The following is a 19,521-nucleotide window of genomic DNA, read 5'->3' as shown; positions in this document are numbered from 1 at the left end:
TTGCGGTTCGATCCTTCGTCAGTGTACTGCATGTATTCATTAGTGTTCTATTAGCATGTAGGAGCCACATTTTCCAGAAGGGGAATCAAAAAACAGCGAGCAATAAGGCCAAGAGAAGAAGAAGCCAAGTGAAATACAATATTAATCCGTATGGTCAGGAAATATAAGAGAATCGCTCTCGGCATCCTTCCGGCGACTCGAGTGCCATCGCGGTGGTTCCAACTGGTAGCATATTGCGAAGGGCGAATGGCTCCCCATTACTCACAGCGCACGTCACGTCGCAGACAGCACTCCACGCATCAGTCTGAGGGGATCCACCTTCCAGCAAAGGCTGCCTATTACATTAATGATGTTTAAGAGACTGATGCTAATGCGCTACATGGACTACATGCATGACAAAGGAGCACATAGCCCAGAACGGGCAGTATAGTATCAGCCATACGCCAGATTTAAGATGTTCATTTTGTTTTCCTAGAATTAGGTTACTGCATTCAAGGCGATAAAAAAACAGAAGAGCAACAAAAGAACTGGAACTCGTACATTTTACACTATAAGGAAACATTTAGGGTTGCAAAATGACACCTTCGATTCTCGTTTAGAGTAAAGGTAACAGATGAGATTTAGACTAATATACTTTTAATGGACTGAACAGAGCAAAACTAATTTGTGTGACCTGGAACTCCTTGCAATCACACGAGGTTTCAGACTGAAGTGGATGCTCTAAAGCGCAGGAGTTTCTTTTCTCCTCTTCAACTTGGACATGGAACCTAGTTCATTCCAGAATATTCTGCATGATGAATCCATGGTTCTGGCTCTTGTTAGGACTCTTTTTAAAGCAGGATTCACACAGGTGTGCAATTTGCAGTAGGATAAACCTTTTTATTATTTAAAACATTAATAAACGGTGTAAAAGTAAGCAAAGCAACTTAAGCACAGTGTTTTTTTTTTGTTGTTTTTTTCCATTTCAGATTTTGATCTGTGGATGAGGGCAGGCAATTGCCTATCAGATAATCAACCTTCTTTATTAACAGCCTCATTTCAAAAATCAACATTGACAATTTGAGACATAAAATCAATAACGTTTAATTTTTTACCTGATATAAAATGCATTTTCAGGGCAGGACTTGTATAAAAGCAATTTTAAAGTTGAAAGAAATAAAGGCCTTCAAAGAGGGGGATTGAAAGGCTGCAATGAGAACCCCTAGCCATCAAAAACAATAAAATAAAGCCATTCACAGTGAATGGCTAATGTGATGTTGCTGTGCCCTCAACAGCTGCTTGTGAAACAGGAAAAGTTCTGGAAGATTAAGCTTCTAGTTCAACTGGAGACTGCTTTGGATGTGTGGGGATGGGAGGCTGTAGGGCAGCCTGGGATAGACCGAAAAAAAAAAAAAAAAAGTAGGCCACAATGACCTAGATTTCAGATTCCCTATAGCTTTTATGTGAAAATAGATGAGTGGCTTGGGAGATCAAATTAAATGTGGTTCCTTAACCTGTACACAGCCCTATCAGTGCTCTCGTGGGTCACCCACGTCCACCCACCATCCACGAGACCAGTTCACTCTCCAAACACAGATGCTCAGACTCACAAAAGAGCAGACTGCTGAAGGCCACTCTATATCATCGCCGGCTGCACGGTAGCCACAGCTGACTGGAGCTAGCCTGCCATTTCGTGAGGTTAGCCGCCTCAGATTTGGCTGGGTCTAGACGATCCCGGGAGTTCATTTAACGCCTGTGCGGGGTTGCCATCGGTGCACAGAAAATGCAACGGAACGCAGCAATTTAACTATGCCTCACCTGTGGCAAACTGACGTTAAGAAAAGTCAAAGTGTATATACTGTAACATGAAAACTTTGAAGTGTGGCATTCTGGGGAACAACTCTGAAAATAAGGCACGAGAAAATAAATGAAAAACCATTCATAAAATGTACATCAAATCCTCAATCCCTATCTGCCCATAGCTGCCTGTTCTAGAGCCACATCCTGCCGGAGTCGGAAGGCCCATGGTGACTCCAGGGACAGGGAATATATAGGGAACCAACAAACAGCACTTACAGCTCTGCCGCGGAAGGTCATGTCATCCAGTTAGTTGTCAGTGGTGTTAATTGCAGCTGCTTTCGGCTGGAGCAGTCAGAACTTTGCTGATGAAGTGACTCAGCAGTATTCTATCTATGACAGCTCAATAAACTGATTCCAGCCCTCCCTCCCCACCCAAGTTGACTACAACTAGTACCACAGCTCTGCAGAATCTAATGCAGAAGGATAACATCTAAAGATCTGAGCGTTGTAGACTACATTTTTCTTCCCCAAGTGCTTGCTTTGGAAAATCCCACAAAAGCACCGATTCTACTCCGACCCCCCCCCCCCCCCCCCCCCTTTCCAGTACTTTGACACAAGGGCCCTTTGGCATCATCCCTTATTTGTGTAAGACGTTGTGTAGGTGGCCGTCCCCACATCAACGGCAAAGCGGATTTTCTGAGAAATTCTCAAAACCTGCACCAATGACGATGTCTTGGCCTTTCTAGAAGTTTCCTTGATTTCCCCCAACCCGACACAAACAACCTCATCCTCCCCCAGGACCGAGCCTGGCTTTGAACATAGAGGGATGGGCACACAGCCTGGAAGAGACAAGCAGGGAGAGATTTCCTCAAAAAAAAAGAAAGGGGAAAAGGACATGCTGAAAAGAAGATAGAGAGCAAGCCAAGAAGCAGGAGCGAGGCAGATGTGGGTTTGGGCCTTGCAAGATCCAGAGAGGTCAGCATGCGGGAGATCTGTGCCAGCTTCCGGCCTGCCTTACCACTAACGGGAGAGGGCACAGGGAAAGGCAGCAGCCCCTGTTTTTTGGTGCATTTGCTGGGACTTTTGTACGAAGCCAGTGTTTCCTTAAGTAGTATCAATCTTCTGAAACGAAACAGCAGTAGGGACATGGATTTACATGGTATAATAATAAAATTATGGGCTATAATGTCTGTGCTGTAATAATTATAATAATATCTTTTAATGCAATGTAACAAACTTCCCCCTGCAAGCTGTACTGCCTGAGCTGCCTGGACCTTCCCATGACAGCCCCTCATTACTTATGGCTGAAGCACGAGCACTCGAGTCTCCGTCCACTGGCGCAACACCACATCAGTCATCACTGGAGTCGTCGGAATTGTCAAAGTCTGGGTCTTCCCACGATGCCTTGGCACGCTGCCCCCAGCCACGGGCCTGGGCCAGGGTGGAGCGAGGCACCAGCAGCTCGCAGGCGGCCAGGCCCGACACACGCTCCTCGAAGGCAGTACCGCTCTCCCAGTGGTCGGTCGAGGGCTCATACAGGTGCACGTGCTTCATGCGGCTGCCTTTGTCATGCGAGCGGCCTCCCAACACGTAGATGCAGCCATCCAGCACCGCGATGCCCGGCTCCCCGTGCCCTGCTGGCAGCGGGCTCACCAACGACCAGCTGTCCGCGTTTGCGTTGTAGCATGCCACCTGGTGGGGGAAGAGGACACAGGCATATGCAAAGATTTCCCCCGCAATTGTACAAAGATACTATAACCGGTAATGAAAGAGTGAGATTATTCCTCTCAATGAACCATACTGCTACGAACTGATACTACCCACTGATACAACACCCTAAGGTCACATGACATTCTCACAATGAGCTTACCCTCCCACACACAGGTTAAACCACTCACAATTAAGGCGGTTTTCCACTGGCAAACAAGAACCGAGACGTACTGCAAAAAGCGAATAGTTACAGCACAGTTCCAGCTCGCTTTGGTTTCAAAGTGCAGAAGGGCTGGCTCAGTGTTTGGATAGAGACAGTGATGGGAAACTGAAGAGACACTTATCCACTGTTCACATGGTGTACATCATGATTTACTATGCTAATTTCTGCTAGCATTTCGGTGAGAATCACTATCTCATGTTAGCATGTAATGCTATGCTCAAGTTCTGAGTTATCAAGAGTGCATCAGTACATCACAATGTGCAATACTACCAATAATGAATAGTATACAGAATATGCCCTTTAATCCTTTAGGTAATCCATGCATATTGACACAGATCACCAGTATTTCGACCAATCAGTGGTAATGCAACCACCTTGGTTTTGTCAAACTTGTGGTCGTTATTTTGCAGAACGGCTCGGTTCTTGGTGGCAGTAGAAAAGCTCCGTTAGTCGCAGACTATGAACTGATCATTCTCGCAGTAAAGTGCCGGGGTACCTTGAGGACATCACGGCGATAGCCTCGCTCATCATTGCTGCCCCCGATGACATACGCCCGCCCTCCCACAGCTGCCATGCCGTGCCATGCCCTCTCCACGGGGCCCTCGGCGCGGCTTGTCCAGTTGTTGGCCTGGGGGTCGTAACAGTACGTCTCCTTGAGGTAGGACAGCCTGCGGCGGCCACATGTGATATAGATCTTCCCGTCCACCACGGCCCCTGCGTGCGCGTACACCTGAACCAAGCGAAAGTCACAGCATTTGGGTGAAAAGACAAAGGTGGGTTTTTTTTATCTCCAGATTCAGGTTTCCATGATTTCAGCCTCATAATAAAAACGATTAATTTCCAGATCACTCTACAGCAGCAGAAAAATGTAAGAGACGCACGATTGTTTCATGCATTTTTATGGTTGTGCGTCTGAATTTTTTTTTATACACATACACACAACATATATACATTATATATATATATATATATATATATATATATAGAGAGAGAGAGAGAGAGAGAGAGCAAACTGCAGCCTGGTTCTTCTCTGTCTGTCATTAATGAAGGGCCTCTTCCTTGCTTTATGGGACTGCCTCTAGGAGCCTGATACAAACTGTCCTAGCAGTGCACTTCACAACTGTCGGATAAGTTAACGGTCATCGCTGCCATCACAATGTTGCTTCTGCCCTCTACCCGGCTGTTTTACTGTCCTTCCCAGTGTCTCCTGCTTCACCTTATTCTTGTGCAATGCTGTGTTAGAAATTTTGAACCTGGAAGCAACCTGGTCCTCTGCTAGCAGGACCAGGATTAAAAATGCAGACTTGTTTTTAAGTACAGGGCGACCTCTTGGTATTTTTCTTTAGCTGTATATCTTGAGTGTTATGGGAAATATTGTGCTGTGGTCTCAGAAGCTGCCAGACACGGCTATGTTTCCCACACGAAAACACTCTGTGAGTGGCCTTTGTTTCAGCCTATACTTCACAAAAACCACGTATTCCATCGGGGGACAGTGACAAAGCAGCTGTCTGCACAATTCCAACACCATCTAGTGGAGGTAGAGAAGAACAAGGGATCCTCTCTATCATCCACAGGGTTCTGTCCATTTAGACACATTTTTACTGTCATTTCGTCAGATGCAAAAACCATGAGACTATTTACCCCTGAGTTCACAAAAACCAATGCAGGAAACCACTGACTTCCCCAGAACAAGTGATGCCATGGTCAGCCATGCTGTGCCCTAATTACCTGATGTTAAAAATTCACTGCGGCACAGTGTCTCTCTATCAATGCAGTAATCTAGAAACAGAACGCGGAATTTTACTGCTGTATGAATGGATGGAACATCTATCTCCAGATTTCAACCTCATCCGCTAAACAATTTGCGAGCCAAGCACCCAGCTGACCTCTCGCCGGAGGCCAGCCACGTACTCCCAGGTGTTGGTGCTGGGGCTATAGCGCTCCACGCAGTCCAGCTCGGTGCTGTAGTCACGTCCTCCTATGGCGTAAATGTACCCCCCCTCCACGCAGACGCAGTGGTCTGCGTGCTGCTGCTGCAGTGGCTTGATGATGCACCAGCTGTTGTGACGGGGGTCGTACCTTGGGTGGGTGGGGGGAGGAGTTAAGAGATAAGAGGATAAGGCAGGCGCTACACGAAATCTGATTAGACAGTCAACCGTGGAACATATCACTTCTTTAGATGAAAGAGGCCCTCACCTCCAGCAACGAGTCTCAGCACGGAAACTGCTGGTGTTCTTGTCCCCACCGATAAGATAGACAAAGTTGTTGAGCACAGCGATGCCCTGGTTAGACATGCGGGGAGCCTGAGGGGCGGCCAGGGTCCTCCACTCGCCCCAGGATGGATGGAAGACCTGGAGCTCATCGCCGTGGGCGACGGAATCTGGCGAATACATGCCACCGAAGCCCAGGACGCAATGTGAGCGGGAGCGCGGCTGGGTTAGCGCCCCCTGCAGGACGGGCTGCCACAGCTCCTGCGCATGGTAGCGCAGCGCCGCCGCCACGCGCTCCCGCAGTACGCAGTTCCTCAGTCGCTCGTGGAGGCGCTGCAGCACTGGACGTTCCATCAGGCAGAAGCGCACCGCCTCTAGCATCGGAAGTGGGTCCTGGGGAGGCAGGAGGGCGGAGCTTCTGAGTCACCCCGCCACCCATTGGCCGTGCTACGCTGAAAGATTCCTAACTACTGTGGCACCCTGCTCACTCCAGATTACGATCTTAACAATGATCAATGATCATTCAATAACAATATCAACTCATTATTATTATTATTACTATAAGTTATGGTGCAAATAATTTCCACAGGAGATGGAGTTTTCATGCACTGACTGGGTTAATACAGGGAATTCTTGGCAGTTCACAGTAAATCCTACATCAGTGGCCTTCACTTGACTTACTAGACTCGACGGCTTGTTTCCTGCATCAGTAGCAGCTATGATCGCATCAGGATTTTCAAATGAAGTCACGAACATTTTTAAAATGTACACAAAAAGCCGCAAGTAGGACAGCGGAAGTTAACAAATATTTCCTTAACTTTACATCACACCTATTGTATTTTTTTGGGTTTTCTGGGGATCCTGCGAAGATGGTGTAACACGTATTTCCTCAAATGAGGAACTAAAGGGAACTAAAAACTGCAATACACACATTCCCAGGCTAAACCTAAACAGAGAAGCTATGACAAAAGCACAACTATAACAGAAACAGGATTCTACTTAATAAAAGTTCATTCTAATATCCATCCATCCATCCATTTTCCAAACCGCTTATCCTATTGGGTCGCGGGGGGTCCGGAGCCTATCCCGGAAGCAATGGGCACGAGGCAGGGAACAACCCATCGCAGGGCACACTCACACACCATCCACTCACACATGCACACCTATGGGCAATTTAGCAACTCCAATTAGCCTCAGCATGTTTTTGGACTGAGGGGGGAAACCGGAGTACCCGGAAGAAACCCCACGACGACATGGGGAGAACATGCAAACTCCACACACATGTGACCCAGGTGGAGACTTGAACCCGGGTCCCAGAGGTGTGAGGCAACAGTGTTAACCACTGCACCACCATGCTACCCCTCATTCTAATATATTCTAGTATAATGCAATGAATTAGCCTATAGGTGGTATTTATTTACATGGGCAGAACATAAGTCTTGCTTACACCAGCACATTTAGCTGTCTGATCTCAGTACGAACAAGGACTATATGAAATAATACTGCTCTGAAAAAGAGTGGGGCTCCCCCAGGTGGCTGTACCTGTAAGCACACCTGGTCCGTCTCCACCTGCTCAGGGCTGTAATGGTAGTGCAGAGCTGCCTCGTACACCTCGTTCTCAGAGTCGACCTCAAGGTCGTCACTGGAGAGCACACCGAAGACCTTCTCTGAAGGGAGCTGGCGGTAGACGGACGTCCGGGAAAAGGTCTGGATGTTCTTCAGGAGGTAAGAGTGCACCCTGGCCCCCAGCTGCTCCAGATTGTACATGTCAGCCAGCTTGTACACCTCCAGGATGTTGTCATCATCCAACCAGGAGAAGAGGAAGTCACAGCAGAAGCCAATAACCTCCTGAATCTAGGAAATCAATCCAGAAAACTGGTCTTAAAGTGGGGGTCACTGACCAGACGCAGAAACAGCCAGTAACTCCTAAAACTAGAGAATTAATCCAAATGACAGGTGTTAAAGATTCCTGGCCAAGCAAAGGTGAAACCAAGAACTTGCTGAATGTAGAAAATCAATGCGTGACAACTGGTGTTAAGGTACGGGTCACTGACCAAATGCGGCAGAATCCAGTTACCTCATGAATGCAGAGAAGTAACACAGAAAATGGATCTTAATGCAACAGTTACTGATCCACAGCCACAAATATGATTAATCCCCAAGTGTGCTCCACTGTTATTTAATGTTTAATCACCCTCCCCAAAAAAAAAAACTAACACTGGCTAGTGAATTTATTCAACCCCCTCCCCCCCCAAAAAAAATGTGTTTCTCCATAAATACAATCTCCTTTATCAACAGAGTCACTCTTAAATTGGACAGTCGGTCAACAGTCAAATACAAACACAAATCAGTCAGTCACACCCCAAAGAGTCTGTGACTAAAACAGAGACGAGTGCATTTCCGCTCGGGTACAAACTGGAGCCCTGAACTGCCTCTGGTGTCACACTTCCTGCTTTGGGCTTCACAGAAACTACACGCAGTTCCCGCAAGCCGCCTCATCAAAGGGTCATGCATTTCTAAGATCTGTTTTCTGTAACTCGTAATAGCAGCAGTTATTGACTGTTCTCATAAACATGGACCATAGCTTGATTATGACAAACAATATGCAAATTATGTCTAAGAATCAGGAACAGTGATTAATAACAAAGAGGACCAATATGTTCCAGAGAACTAGATTAAACTAAAAAAGGCTTTATGCTTCTTCCTCGTGGCTAGGTCTAATGAGAGCTGTGGGACTCGACCCCTCCTTAGCAGTGTTTAGTCACTCACAAAAACTTCCCCTTCGAATACTTGACATCCTATCGCCATTTTGTTGTATTACCCCAAGACAGCATTTCCCAACCCAGTTCTTGGGGACCCACAGACAATCCACATTTTTGCTCCCTCCCTCCCTTGATGTCTGGTAGTGAGCAAAACATGGACCGAATGTGGGTCCTCGAGAACCGGATTGGGAAACACTGACCTAATATATTCATGTATTGTATATCGTTGCACAGCTAACATCTCAAATATTCCTCCCTATCACGCCAGTCCCATCAGGCTAGTTGGTACCCTGTTGGACTTAGCATGTGCGTGCAAATAATGTTTTTCAACGGTCCACAAGAAAAGTGACTTTAATATTATGCATATAATTATAGTGATGCAAATAAGCTAAGGGCTTAGCTGATCCTTAACAAAGACGAAACGCTATAAACATCCAGGGGAGCATTTGATTAGTAAAATGCTAGCAGCATATGTGAGTAATGCCATTTCATTACGTTCTTCGCTACCAAGGTTAATAATAGGCAGCCAACCCAGAAGAACCCAATGTCGTGGTTCCTGTAAACCGTATGCTTGCGGGCAGCACAGTGGCTGACTGCTGCAAGTCCCAAACCACCAACATCACCATTACTGCATTGCAGCTACTTTGCGCTAAGAAGAAGACGCCAATTTACCAACGAATAGGTATTTCTAATCTGAATTAGGGCCTAATCCAGCCTCTAAGACCTTCTTGTGCTTCTGCAGTGTGCCTTCCAAAAATCAGATCCACAGACAGTGCAGTCCACGAAGTCCAGCATCTGGACAGCCCAGCTACCTGTGTTTCTATGGAATTTAGCTCTGCATTTAACAGTATCAAGGAACTACTGTTAACTAAACTAGGCCGAGTCAATGTATGCAAACCTATCTGCAGGTGGATCTAGAAGTTCCTGATTAACAGGAAACAGTGTGTTTGGCTGGGTTAACTATTCCCAGACCACCCAGTGTACCACAGGGATGAGTGCCCTACTCCATATATAATAATGACTGCATCTTAAAAGATGCCATCTGTGAAATTTCTCAGATTTGCAGACGACACTTTGGACTGGGTTCACCTCCAGTTATGATGAGTCACACAGGGTGGAGGTGAACCGTCTTGTGTCCTGGAACAGCTGTCGTAACACGGAACTCAGGACTCTCTGGGGAACCTGGAAATGGCTATCGACAGAAAACAAAACTCTCCGCATCCACCTCAGAAATAAATGTACCATACTGTAAGCATAGATGAATAGTCTAAATTCCCAGGGACCACCATATCATGGGTCCTCAAGTGGGACAAGAATGTCATTAGATGGCATCTACCAACCACCACAAGCTTTGAAAAGTTATGGTTTGCAGAGAAGAATATCAGTTGCCTTCCGTCAGTTCCTGATTTGCACAAGGCTGGGGAAAAGACACAGACTGAAAAGATCACTGCTGAGCCCTGCTCTGGCAGTGGGCTGCAAGCTGTTTAAACTAAAACTAAACACCATTTGAATTTTGTCTGTTTGAGCACCATGGACAAATCATCCACTCCAATTCCCAGACGACATCAATGCTGACCGATTATTGACTCTACTTATCCATATCTCCTTAACTGTCATCTTTATGTTCACTTATATGAATGTATAAATGTGTCTGTGTGTGTAGAGCCAAACACCCCCAATTAATAACTTTTAGAGAAGATGCTGAGAGGGAGGACTTCAACTCGGCACTATGTGTTTGGAAGGTGCCAGAACTAAACATTCAGCCAAATGTATTTTAATTTTCATTTCATTTTCAATTCAACACCAGGACAAATTTCCTTGCACATTCCATGCAAAGTGCTTGGCACATAAATGTGACTCGGATGTGACCACGTCTGACTGATCTAGCTCACACTCCAGAAAGTTTTTGTTTACTGGTCCAACTCTTAAATTACTTCTCTTTGCTCCTAGAGCGCAGATTCTACCTGTAGCAGGCTAGCTGCACAAAGGACCTCCTGCACGCTGTCCAGGTCAAGCTGAAGCTCGGCAGTGTAGATGAAGTCCAGAAGTTTGGTCATGGCTGCGTACGATACCCCAAGCACGGGCACTTCCGGCTCATGCATCTCCCGTAGTCCTCCAGCAAACATGCCTCTGAAGGAAACAAAACTCATGTAAGGAGAGTTCCTGCCCACAATGAACAACAAAGCATGATACACAAGTGCGACATACAGCTTTGTTAGGATGAAGGTGAAACAGAAACAGAGGGAAACAAATTGTGACACTTGTCTGCATCAAACGGACACATAGGATATAGTGGTGAGATGGAATAGTAAGTAGATTTAAGTCACCTGGCTTAAGTGTGAAGGAATGAGCCAAGGACAAGGAAGTAAAAAAGGCCTGCCAGTTACCTGAAGTAGTCACAGGAAGCCGCCAGCAGTAGCCGATGGGCCTGGATAGGCTGCCCATCCACCAGAAGCGTGACGTCAAACAGGGCGCCCGCATCCCTGAGTGACAGCAGTCCGGTCAGCACACCCTGTGAGTGGGCTTGGCTCCGGTACACCTGCCGGCTGCACCGGCCTGCTTGGGCGGCCTCCGCACCCTCCGCCATCGTTCGTCACATCAGTCGAACTGCCCCACTGCCCACGGTGCCTCTCATAACATTTCCTAATTGGAAAATGACAGGTAAACAAACAAATACTCGCCAGGGCATCTATAGTTCTGAAAACTTTGTAACTGTATTAAGTGAGCATGATTACTGCAGCTAGGCATGACTTAATGGGGAGTTCTCCATGTATTTATCTCACTGGCACATTTTCCCCAGTGTATTGCAAAAGAACGATAAGGGGTAACAAGATAACAGTTGCGAAAACCACCTAATGATTAAAAATACCATCAAAAAAATCGTAAAGTGCGAGTGTCGCCAGCACATAGTCAGCATTAAAAGTTTAAACAATACCGACAGCAGAAAGCAAAACATTCCAAATATATTCACAAGGATTACTTAACCCATATCAGTCCGTAGCAAAAGTATATGTACAAATATATGTATGGAATGTGTGTATTTATTAAATGCACAATATTATATATACAAATATACATATAAATATATCGTCTCTGTGACTACTGCGTAAAATAAAACGAAACGAAAACAAACAAGATTTCCCGCAGACACACTTATTACAATTATTATAATTACTTCTTTCAGAGATATCAGCGACCTACCAAGTAATACTCGACTGCTGCACCTGTTATTACAACCCACAAGCCAATCACCTTTTTCAAAATACAGTAAACAGAAACAACAGTCCGAAACGATCGATGACTATAAGCAAAAAAACAATAAAATCCCACCGAATTTTAAGATTTTCGTAACTAGTCTGTCGCCTAAAATCCGTTATGCGTAGTGACAATACGTCTTGTTTTCCTTTCGGTTCTTCCCTCCCACCTGTTCCAATGTTTACGTTCCAAGCTGCTCAAATCGCTTCCGGGTCACGATCGTCACATCCGCTCTGAGAATCCTGCTGATTTACGCTTCAGTAAATCGAGTTTTTTAACGTCATTCACCCGAATGATCAAAATTCAGAATCGATTTGCAAATGCCTTCACTGCTGGCATTCCGTTGCAGAGGATCTCTTCAATTAAAGTATTTTATTTTTTCTTTAATGCTCTTTTATTATTTATTGTCATTGTATTGACATTCACCAAGATTTATCATAGTATTAGAACCACACAGATGAACAACAATCTATTTTTCTGACCTTTGCGGGATCTACTTATGCGAAAGTTCGCTGAAAAAAAATGTGAACTCCAAGACCCTGCCGAAGACTTGGCATGACAATGTTAAGCATGTGTGTCTTTTCGTTGATGTTGTATTTTATCTTGTTTTAACTTACCCGTTAATACAGGCACTTATGTATTTGCACATTTTATTGCACATATTTTTCTGTTCATTCACTCTATTCTCAGAGAAAATAATAATTTTGTTTTCATTCACAATGAAAAAACTTAAATGAATGGGGAATCCATGTTGTTTCCTTAGTTTCCAAGTTACATTACCTTACCTGGTATATACTTTTGTCCAAAGCGACATACATGGGATACAGATAATGTACCACAAACATACAGTTGTCAGGGAGACAGCTAGTTACAAGTGTCCTTAGTTTGCGCTTGTGTACGTAAGCGCTGAAATAAGAACTATACAAAACGTTGTTTGAGCCATATACCTCAGAAAACCTAGTCAAATCAAAAACACAAGGATTAGGTTCTAATAAGCACGTGTAAAATACAGGAACCCTGCCTTCAAGAAACAATGATCAAGGAATAGTTAATGAAGACAGAAGTTCAGTGGTACGATGAATTAGTTGAAATTTTCCAAGATTACGTGGTTTTTGAGACATTTCTTGGCAATAATTTTTTTTTTTTATGTTTTTGAAGGGCAATTTCAGTAATGAATCGCCTTTACATTTAAGCACTGCTATGTTTAGGCTGAGGGGCGGCATGGTGGTGCAGTGGTTAGCACTGTTGCCTCACACCTCTGGGACCCGGGTTCGAGTCTTCGCCTGGGTTACATGTGTGTGGAGTTTGCATGTTCTCCCCATATCGTTGTGGGGTTTCCTCCGGGTACTCCGGTTTCCCCCCACAGTCCAAAAACATGCTGAGGCTAATTGGACTTGCTAAATTGCCCATAGGAATGTGTGTGTGAGTGACTGGTGTGTGAGTGTGCCCTGCGATGGGCTGGCCCCCCATCATGGGTTGTTTCCTGCCTCGTGCCCATTGCTTCCGGGATAGGCTCCGGACCCCCCGCGACCCAGTAGGATAAGCGGTTTGGAAGATGGATGGATGTTTAGGCTGTATGTTCAGTGTTTTCCACGACTATAAATTGAGCAAGTCACGAATTGCAGCTGTGCGCATGTGTGAACCAGGTTTTTTCTGCCCCCCGTTCATAATCTATTACTTCCCCCTCTGTTCTGTCAATTTGTGTTTTTGGATCAGTGAACTAGATCATCCCGTTCACCACCGAGATCATTCCATTCATTAAAATATTCGTTTAAAAACCGAATGGAAATCATTATGGAGGTCTCTTCAACATTTCTCTGTTGAGATTTTACAATAACCAGCACACGGAAAAGTACTTGCAAGATGTAAATAGTCAGAAATGTTCACAATTTGTTTAACAATAGTTCTTGCGTTCATGATTTCAAATGATTTTCTTCACACCCAACAGCCCGACACAAATCAGGACTCACTGAAAAAACTGAAAGACCATTTATTGACCGATGAATAATTCAGTGAACAAACATAATCACTCATTAACAGTATAATCACGCAATTAACGAACACACCAAAGAACCACCAAGGGCCCATTTAAAACCCTCCCCGTATAATCAATGTGCTGTTAGAGATGGAAATCATAATTCTTTTTAGTGAATCAATTCTTTTGAGATTATTCGGCTAAAAATTAATTCTATGATTTGATCAATGTTAGGAGCTCGATTTTCCCCCAAATTTAGGGTTAGTCCAGATGCCTTAGAAACAAGTATGCAATTTATCAAAATTATTCAAATCCTTTCACTATTTTCAATAATAAATCATTGTTACTTACAAATGGACTTAAATTGTCTAGATTTTGTATTTCCTCTGTCTTTTTAAATAAATTGTGTATTAATTCTACAGCTAAAAATGTACAGTAGGCCTATTCGAGGTTGTTGCTACACCCACTACATGAAAAACCACCTCAGAGAAAAGAAGCACAGCTGTGTGATGGGTGATACCTCAGCACCACCCTAGTTCGAATAGAATGGAGCACTGTGAGTTTTTTTTCTGGCGGTTGCAGTGCCAATCCTGCCACCAACTCCCCAGATTTCCCTGGAAGTTGGAGGACTTCCTTACAGGGCTGGATGTAGGTTAACGTCAAACCAAGGCCAGGATGAAGGGCCTTGCTCAAGAGCCCAACGGAGTAGAATCGCTCCTAGCATTCATGGAATTCGAACCAGAAAATTTCCAATTATCAGTGCAGATCCCTAACCTAAGAGTCATCACTCAGCCCTCACTTCTCTAACATTTCACGAAAAATTTCGTCAAATATGTAACTGTATTTACATAGCTACTGCAAAGAGCGCGCTAGAGTGTGCTCAATTTCATGGTTACTTTGTTCAGAATCAGCAGTAATTCTGATTAATAAGTCGTATAATGTGATATTTTTTCTCATACATTACATTCCCTGGGCGTCACGATCCAATAAATCCCATCGAAGTGCAGGTTCACTGGACTTCAATGGTGCTTCTGTTTTCAGTGCAGTAAAGCTAGACGTTTATTGTACAAATGCTTCATTTGTTGAGCTGCTTTTATAATGTTCCGCGGTAGCGGACTGCAAGGATTAAAAAATTAACTTTTATGAATGCAAATGGGCTAATTCTGAGTAATACTGAATCGCTAGCCACCCAAAATCAGAGACAGGCGCACACAGAAAGCAGCGTTCGCAACTCTCACGCATCTGGCGTGACACTCAGGCTTTCAGACTAACATGCAAGCAACCTTATGGCAAGTCTATATTCCAATATAAACCTAAAAATATTTACAAGGCAATAAAACTGTTATATACGTGTAAATGTGTGAGCATGTGTGTGCAGACTTGTCTCGAATTGGAAATCTCACTCTAGCCAGACGATCAAAGTTGGCAACCCAGGGAAAAAACTGCGTCCGTCTACCGGGGCGTCATTGAGTTTAATCAGAATCAGAATAGAGTTTATTGCCAAGTACGTTCACACATATAAGGAATTTGCTTTGGTGGTTGGTGGCAGACATCGAGAGATAAGGTGGGTTAATATATATAAGAGTATGTAAGAGTATGTAAGAGTATGTACAGGTACTAATATAAATAGTTAGAGAATGTGAAATATGATACAGTAGTGGAAATATCTACATGTTTAAGCTTGTACTAGGATAGGGAAATAGTATTTCAGCAAGTGTTCCTGGCCTTATTGATGAGGTGGGCTGCGGTGGGGAAGGAACTGTCCCTATGGCGTGATGTTTGGGTCCCAATGGACCACAACCTACTGCCAGAGGGGAGAGTCCGAAGGAGTTTGTGACCAAGGTGAGAGGAATCAGCCATAATCCATCCTGCTCCTTCCTAAGTCCTGGACTCGTACAGGTCCTTTTAGGATGGAAGGTTGCAGCCGATCGTCTTCCCAGTAGAGTGGATGATGCGCTGTAGTCTGCTCTTGTCTTTGTCAGTGGCAGCAGGGCACCAGACGGTGATGGAGGTGGTGAGGATGGACTCAATGATGGCAGTGTAGAAGTGCACCATCATAGTCTTTGGCAGACTGAACTTCTTCAGCTGCCTCAAGAAGAGCATCCTCTGTTGAGCTTTAATGGTGAGAGAGCAGATGTTCATCTCCCACTTAAGGTTCTTGCTGATCGTGGTGCTCAGGAAGCAGAAGTACTCCACAGCGTGACTGGTGAGCCAAGCAGGAAGATGGGTGGAAGTGAGGTGAGCTTTTCCTGAAGTCCACAATCATCTCCACTGTCATCAGGGCGTTGAGCTCAAGGTTGTTCCCATTGCACCAGGACACCAGGTGATCAATCTCCTGTCTGTAGGCAAACTGTTGATCAGGAAGTCTGTGATCCATCTGCAGGTGGAGTCGGGTACATGCAGGTAGGAGAGCTTGTCGTGCAGGAGGGCTGGGATAATGGTGTTGAAGGCGGAGCTAAAATCCATGAAAAGGGTTCTTACGTATGTTCCTGGGAAGTCGAGGTGCTGGAGGATGAAGTGAAGAGCCATGTTGAGAACATCATCTACAGATCTATTGGCTCTGTAGACAAACTGCATGGGATCCAGCAGGTGGTCAGTGGTGGCTTTGAGGTGGCGGAGTACGAGGCGCTCAAAGGACTTCATAACTACTGGCATCAAAGCAATAGGTCTGTAGTCAGTAGTTGTGCTTTTAAAATGTTGTTCATTTGAATGTGATCAGTATGCAAAATACTGGTTTATTTCTTAGAGGTACAGTATACTGGGATTTCAAATATTGAGCTAGTTTTAGCTTCTGTTTGGGTGGATTTTAAGTAAACCTTGGGCTGGAGATTTTTGCTGGACAACACTACACCAGAGTATTTCAAGTTCAGTCCCATGCGGATTTTCGGCAAGTGAAGTCTTCCTTTTTCGATTTTAATTTGTACATATCTTACTGTGTGTGTGTGTGGGGAGGGGGGATTAGCCGGCTTCTCCTGATTGAAAGAACACCAGCCAGCACTGATCCCTCCCTTTAATGAATGCCATCTTTCTGTCAAACATTGTCGATATCAGCTTTTGAATTTCATGACGTAAACATATAGTGAAGCAATGTCATGTTTATTCCTCATTACTTGAGATGTGTGTAACAGGTCTCCAGTTTATCTTTTTTAGGCTTTAGGAGGATGGTACCTAAATAATGTTGGGGACATAATGAAACTATAGCTATGCAATATTTGAATATTTCTACCCCAAGAATTCTAACACCCACAAATGTTTAGATGTATTCAGCAGTGGTATCGGTGGTCTTTGAGAAATCTAAACATTTTTCTAAGTGAATTTTAACTCATGAAATGCAGAAATTCTATTCTATTTATTATAGTTTTGTGATTATAATCATTAAGAAAAAAATACTATGGTAGTTTAACACTGCCATCTAGTGACATTTAAATTATTACGACAGAAAACAAAAAATAATACCATATTGTGCCTTCGAAAGGAATATTCGGCATTTAATTTATTCATGGCACTGAGTGATACAGGGCTTTAATTTTGCACGAGGAGATCTTTCGCAATATGTAAGACAAATGCATGGTACATTCATCAGCCATAACATTAAAACCACCTGCGTAATATTGAGTATGTTCCCCTCATGCCACCAAAACAGCTCTGAGCCGTGGAGACATGGATTCCACAAGACCTCTGGAGGTCTCATGTGGTATCTGACACCAAGCCGTCCACCTTAACAGAAAATGTGATTCATCTGATTAGGTCACCTTCTTCCACTGCTCCATGGTCCAGTTCTGATGTTCACGTGCCCATTGCAGGTGCTTTCAGCGGTGGACAGGGGTCAGCATGGGCACTCTGACTGGTCTGCAGTTACGCAGCCTCATACACAGCACGCTGTGACACACCATCAGAAAAAGAATGCCAATTTGTACCTTTGCTTATCACTGGGCCTGTACCCTCAAGGGTCAGCCAATTGTACCTTAGCTGTAGGTTAATGTACCTTTTAGTCTGATTTAAGGTACAGAAATGGACTCAGGAGCATCCCCAAGGTACAAACAACATCAATGTACAAAAAGCATTCCTCATAGTCCATTTCTGAATCTTAAAAGGAACACTATAAACACATCAAACATGCATCACGATTCATTAATGATGAACTGGCATCAGATCAGTACCTAAGACTTAGTTTGTGGGTAATTAATACATAAGTAATCGCATAATACTATATTTTTTGCGCCCTATCAAGTAAATTGTTACCCAGTAAGATTTTATGTAACTTATATGTGAGATTATTGTAATTATGTGGCAGTTATTACTCTGACACCTATAATCCAGACATTTGCTTCAACTCATACTGCTTTTTGTGGAAACAGTATGTGTGCATATTTATTAAACTATATCTACCTGCTTCTCTGCATAGGTCTCTGTGTTTTACTTTATATACTACATTTTCAACCATGCTTGCATACGTTTAGATTCTCTGCGGTCCTCTGTCCTGCAGCCTCTTCAAGAGAGCCACCTGCCGATGGTCCCAAAGGTGAGTTCATCAAGTGCCATGTGTCTGGAGCATCTTCTGGTTATTCCACAATGGTGCTATTCCAAAAGGCAACGTTGCATAATAATTATTTCTTACACTGTGACCTCCCACTGTCAGGGTTGCAGGTTTAATTCCTGCCCTGGCTCAGTGCAGTTTGCATAATCCTCTTGCGTTTGCATGGGTCTCCACTGGATAATCCAGTTTCTTATGAGTGCAGAGACACATGGCTTATATGATTTAGTGGTTCTAAGTTACTGGTTCTGTGTGTCTGCGCCTTGAGATATACTGACGCTCCATCCGTGCCTCATGACCTGTACTTCCTGACATCGCCTCCAGGCTTGTCCTGACCATGCGTTGCGGGAGACATTAAGGAAAATTGAGGGATGCATATTTTTTTATCACATTAGCATCCATCACATATTCCATTAGCCTTTAGTTCTGTTTGCTGTCCTCGTAACAGGGCAGGGATCATTTGAGAATCCAGCTGTAGCTCTACTGGTACAAATGGCAAATAAAATATCTTTCATTTTAACAACTGTAAATTGAATTGATATTTCATATATAATAACAGATAATATTGAGAGTTTTTTTAAAAACAGGGCTAGTTTTGTTTTTTTCTTTTTATCTTAACCCATGTAATTTAGTGTTAATACACAGAAATAAACCTGTTTCAGTCAGTGGTCTCGAGTATTTCATATTGATGGGCTATACATGGTGACATTTGCAAATGAAATATTCTGCTGCATGGAAATTGGCAGAATTCCTATGTCAGCTCTATAAAGCTGCCCCCCTATAATAATGCAGAAATCAGTATAGCACAGCACCTTGGTTCATGGCTTTTCATGTAAATCGGAAGGAGACCATCAGCGTGATGTGTCACTCTTCACTTAGTTGTGTTCATGTGTCTTTGGCAGTTTCTACCAGCTTCCACCACTCAAATAAAAGCTTGCAGTGCATTAAAATGTAATCTCTTATTCTCTATTGTCTAAGATATTAAACTACATTATTGTGCTTCAAATACATTTAATGAATGAATGAATGAGTGAGTGAGTTGTATTTATTTGATTTGTGGTCCATACTTTTGC

At 43.9% G+C, this 19,521-nt stretch overlaps 1 protein-coding gene across 3 annotated transcripts; it reads right to left on the bottom strand.

The window, feature by feature from the left end:
• Positions 1 to 853: 853 nt before the first annotated feature.
• On the bottom strand, positions 854 to 12,143 carry klhl22 (kelch-like family member 22). 3 transcript variants are annotated; one of them, XM_048998555.1, is made up of 8 exons: positions 12,109 to 12,143; positions 11,072 to 11,327; positions 10,649 to 10,814; positions 7,465 to 7,776; positions 5,909 to 6,315; positions 5,599 to 5,791; positions 4,209 to 4,442; positions 854 to 3,471 (listed from the first exon to the last, which is right to left on the bottom strand). In XM_048998555.1, exons 2-8 carry the CDS (start codon positions 11,269 to 11,271, stop codon positions 3,130 to 3,132), a joined length of 1,854 nt encoding a protein of 617 aa, XP_048854512.1. In that variant the 5' UTR covers positions 11,272 to 11,327; positions 12,109 to 12,143; the 3' UTR covers positions 854 to 3,129. The 3 variants fall into 3 exon arrangements, with proteins under 3 accessions (XP_048854512.1, XP_048854506.1, XP_048854507.1); XM_048998549.1 differs by having other exon boundaries at positions 11,886 to 12,130; XM_048998550.1 differs by having other exon boundaries at positions 12,015 to 12,130.
• Positions 12,144 to 19,521: the final 7,378 nt, after the last annotated feature.

Source organism: Brienomyrus brachyistius, chromosome 2 (genome assembly GCF_023856365.1).
Source record: "Brienomyrus brachyistius isolate T26 chromosome 2, BBRACH_0.4, whole genome shotgun sequence".
Lineage (NCBI taxonomy): Eukaryota > Metazoa > Chordata > Actinopteri > Osteoglossiformes > Mormyridae > Brienomyrus > Brienomyrus brachyistius.
This window is presented reverse-complemented; position numbering and strand designations above follow the sequence as displayed.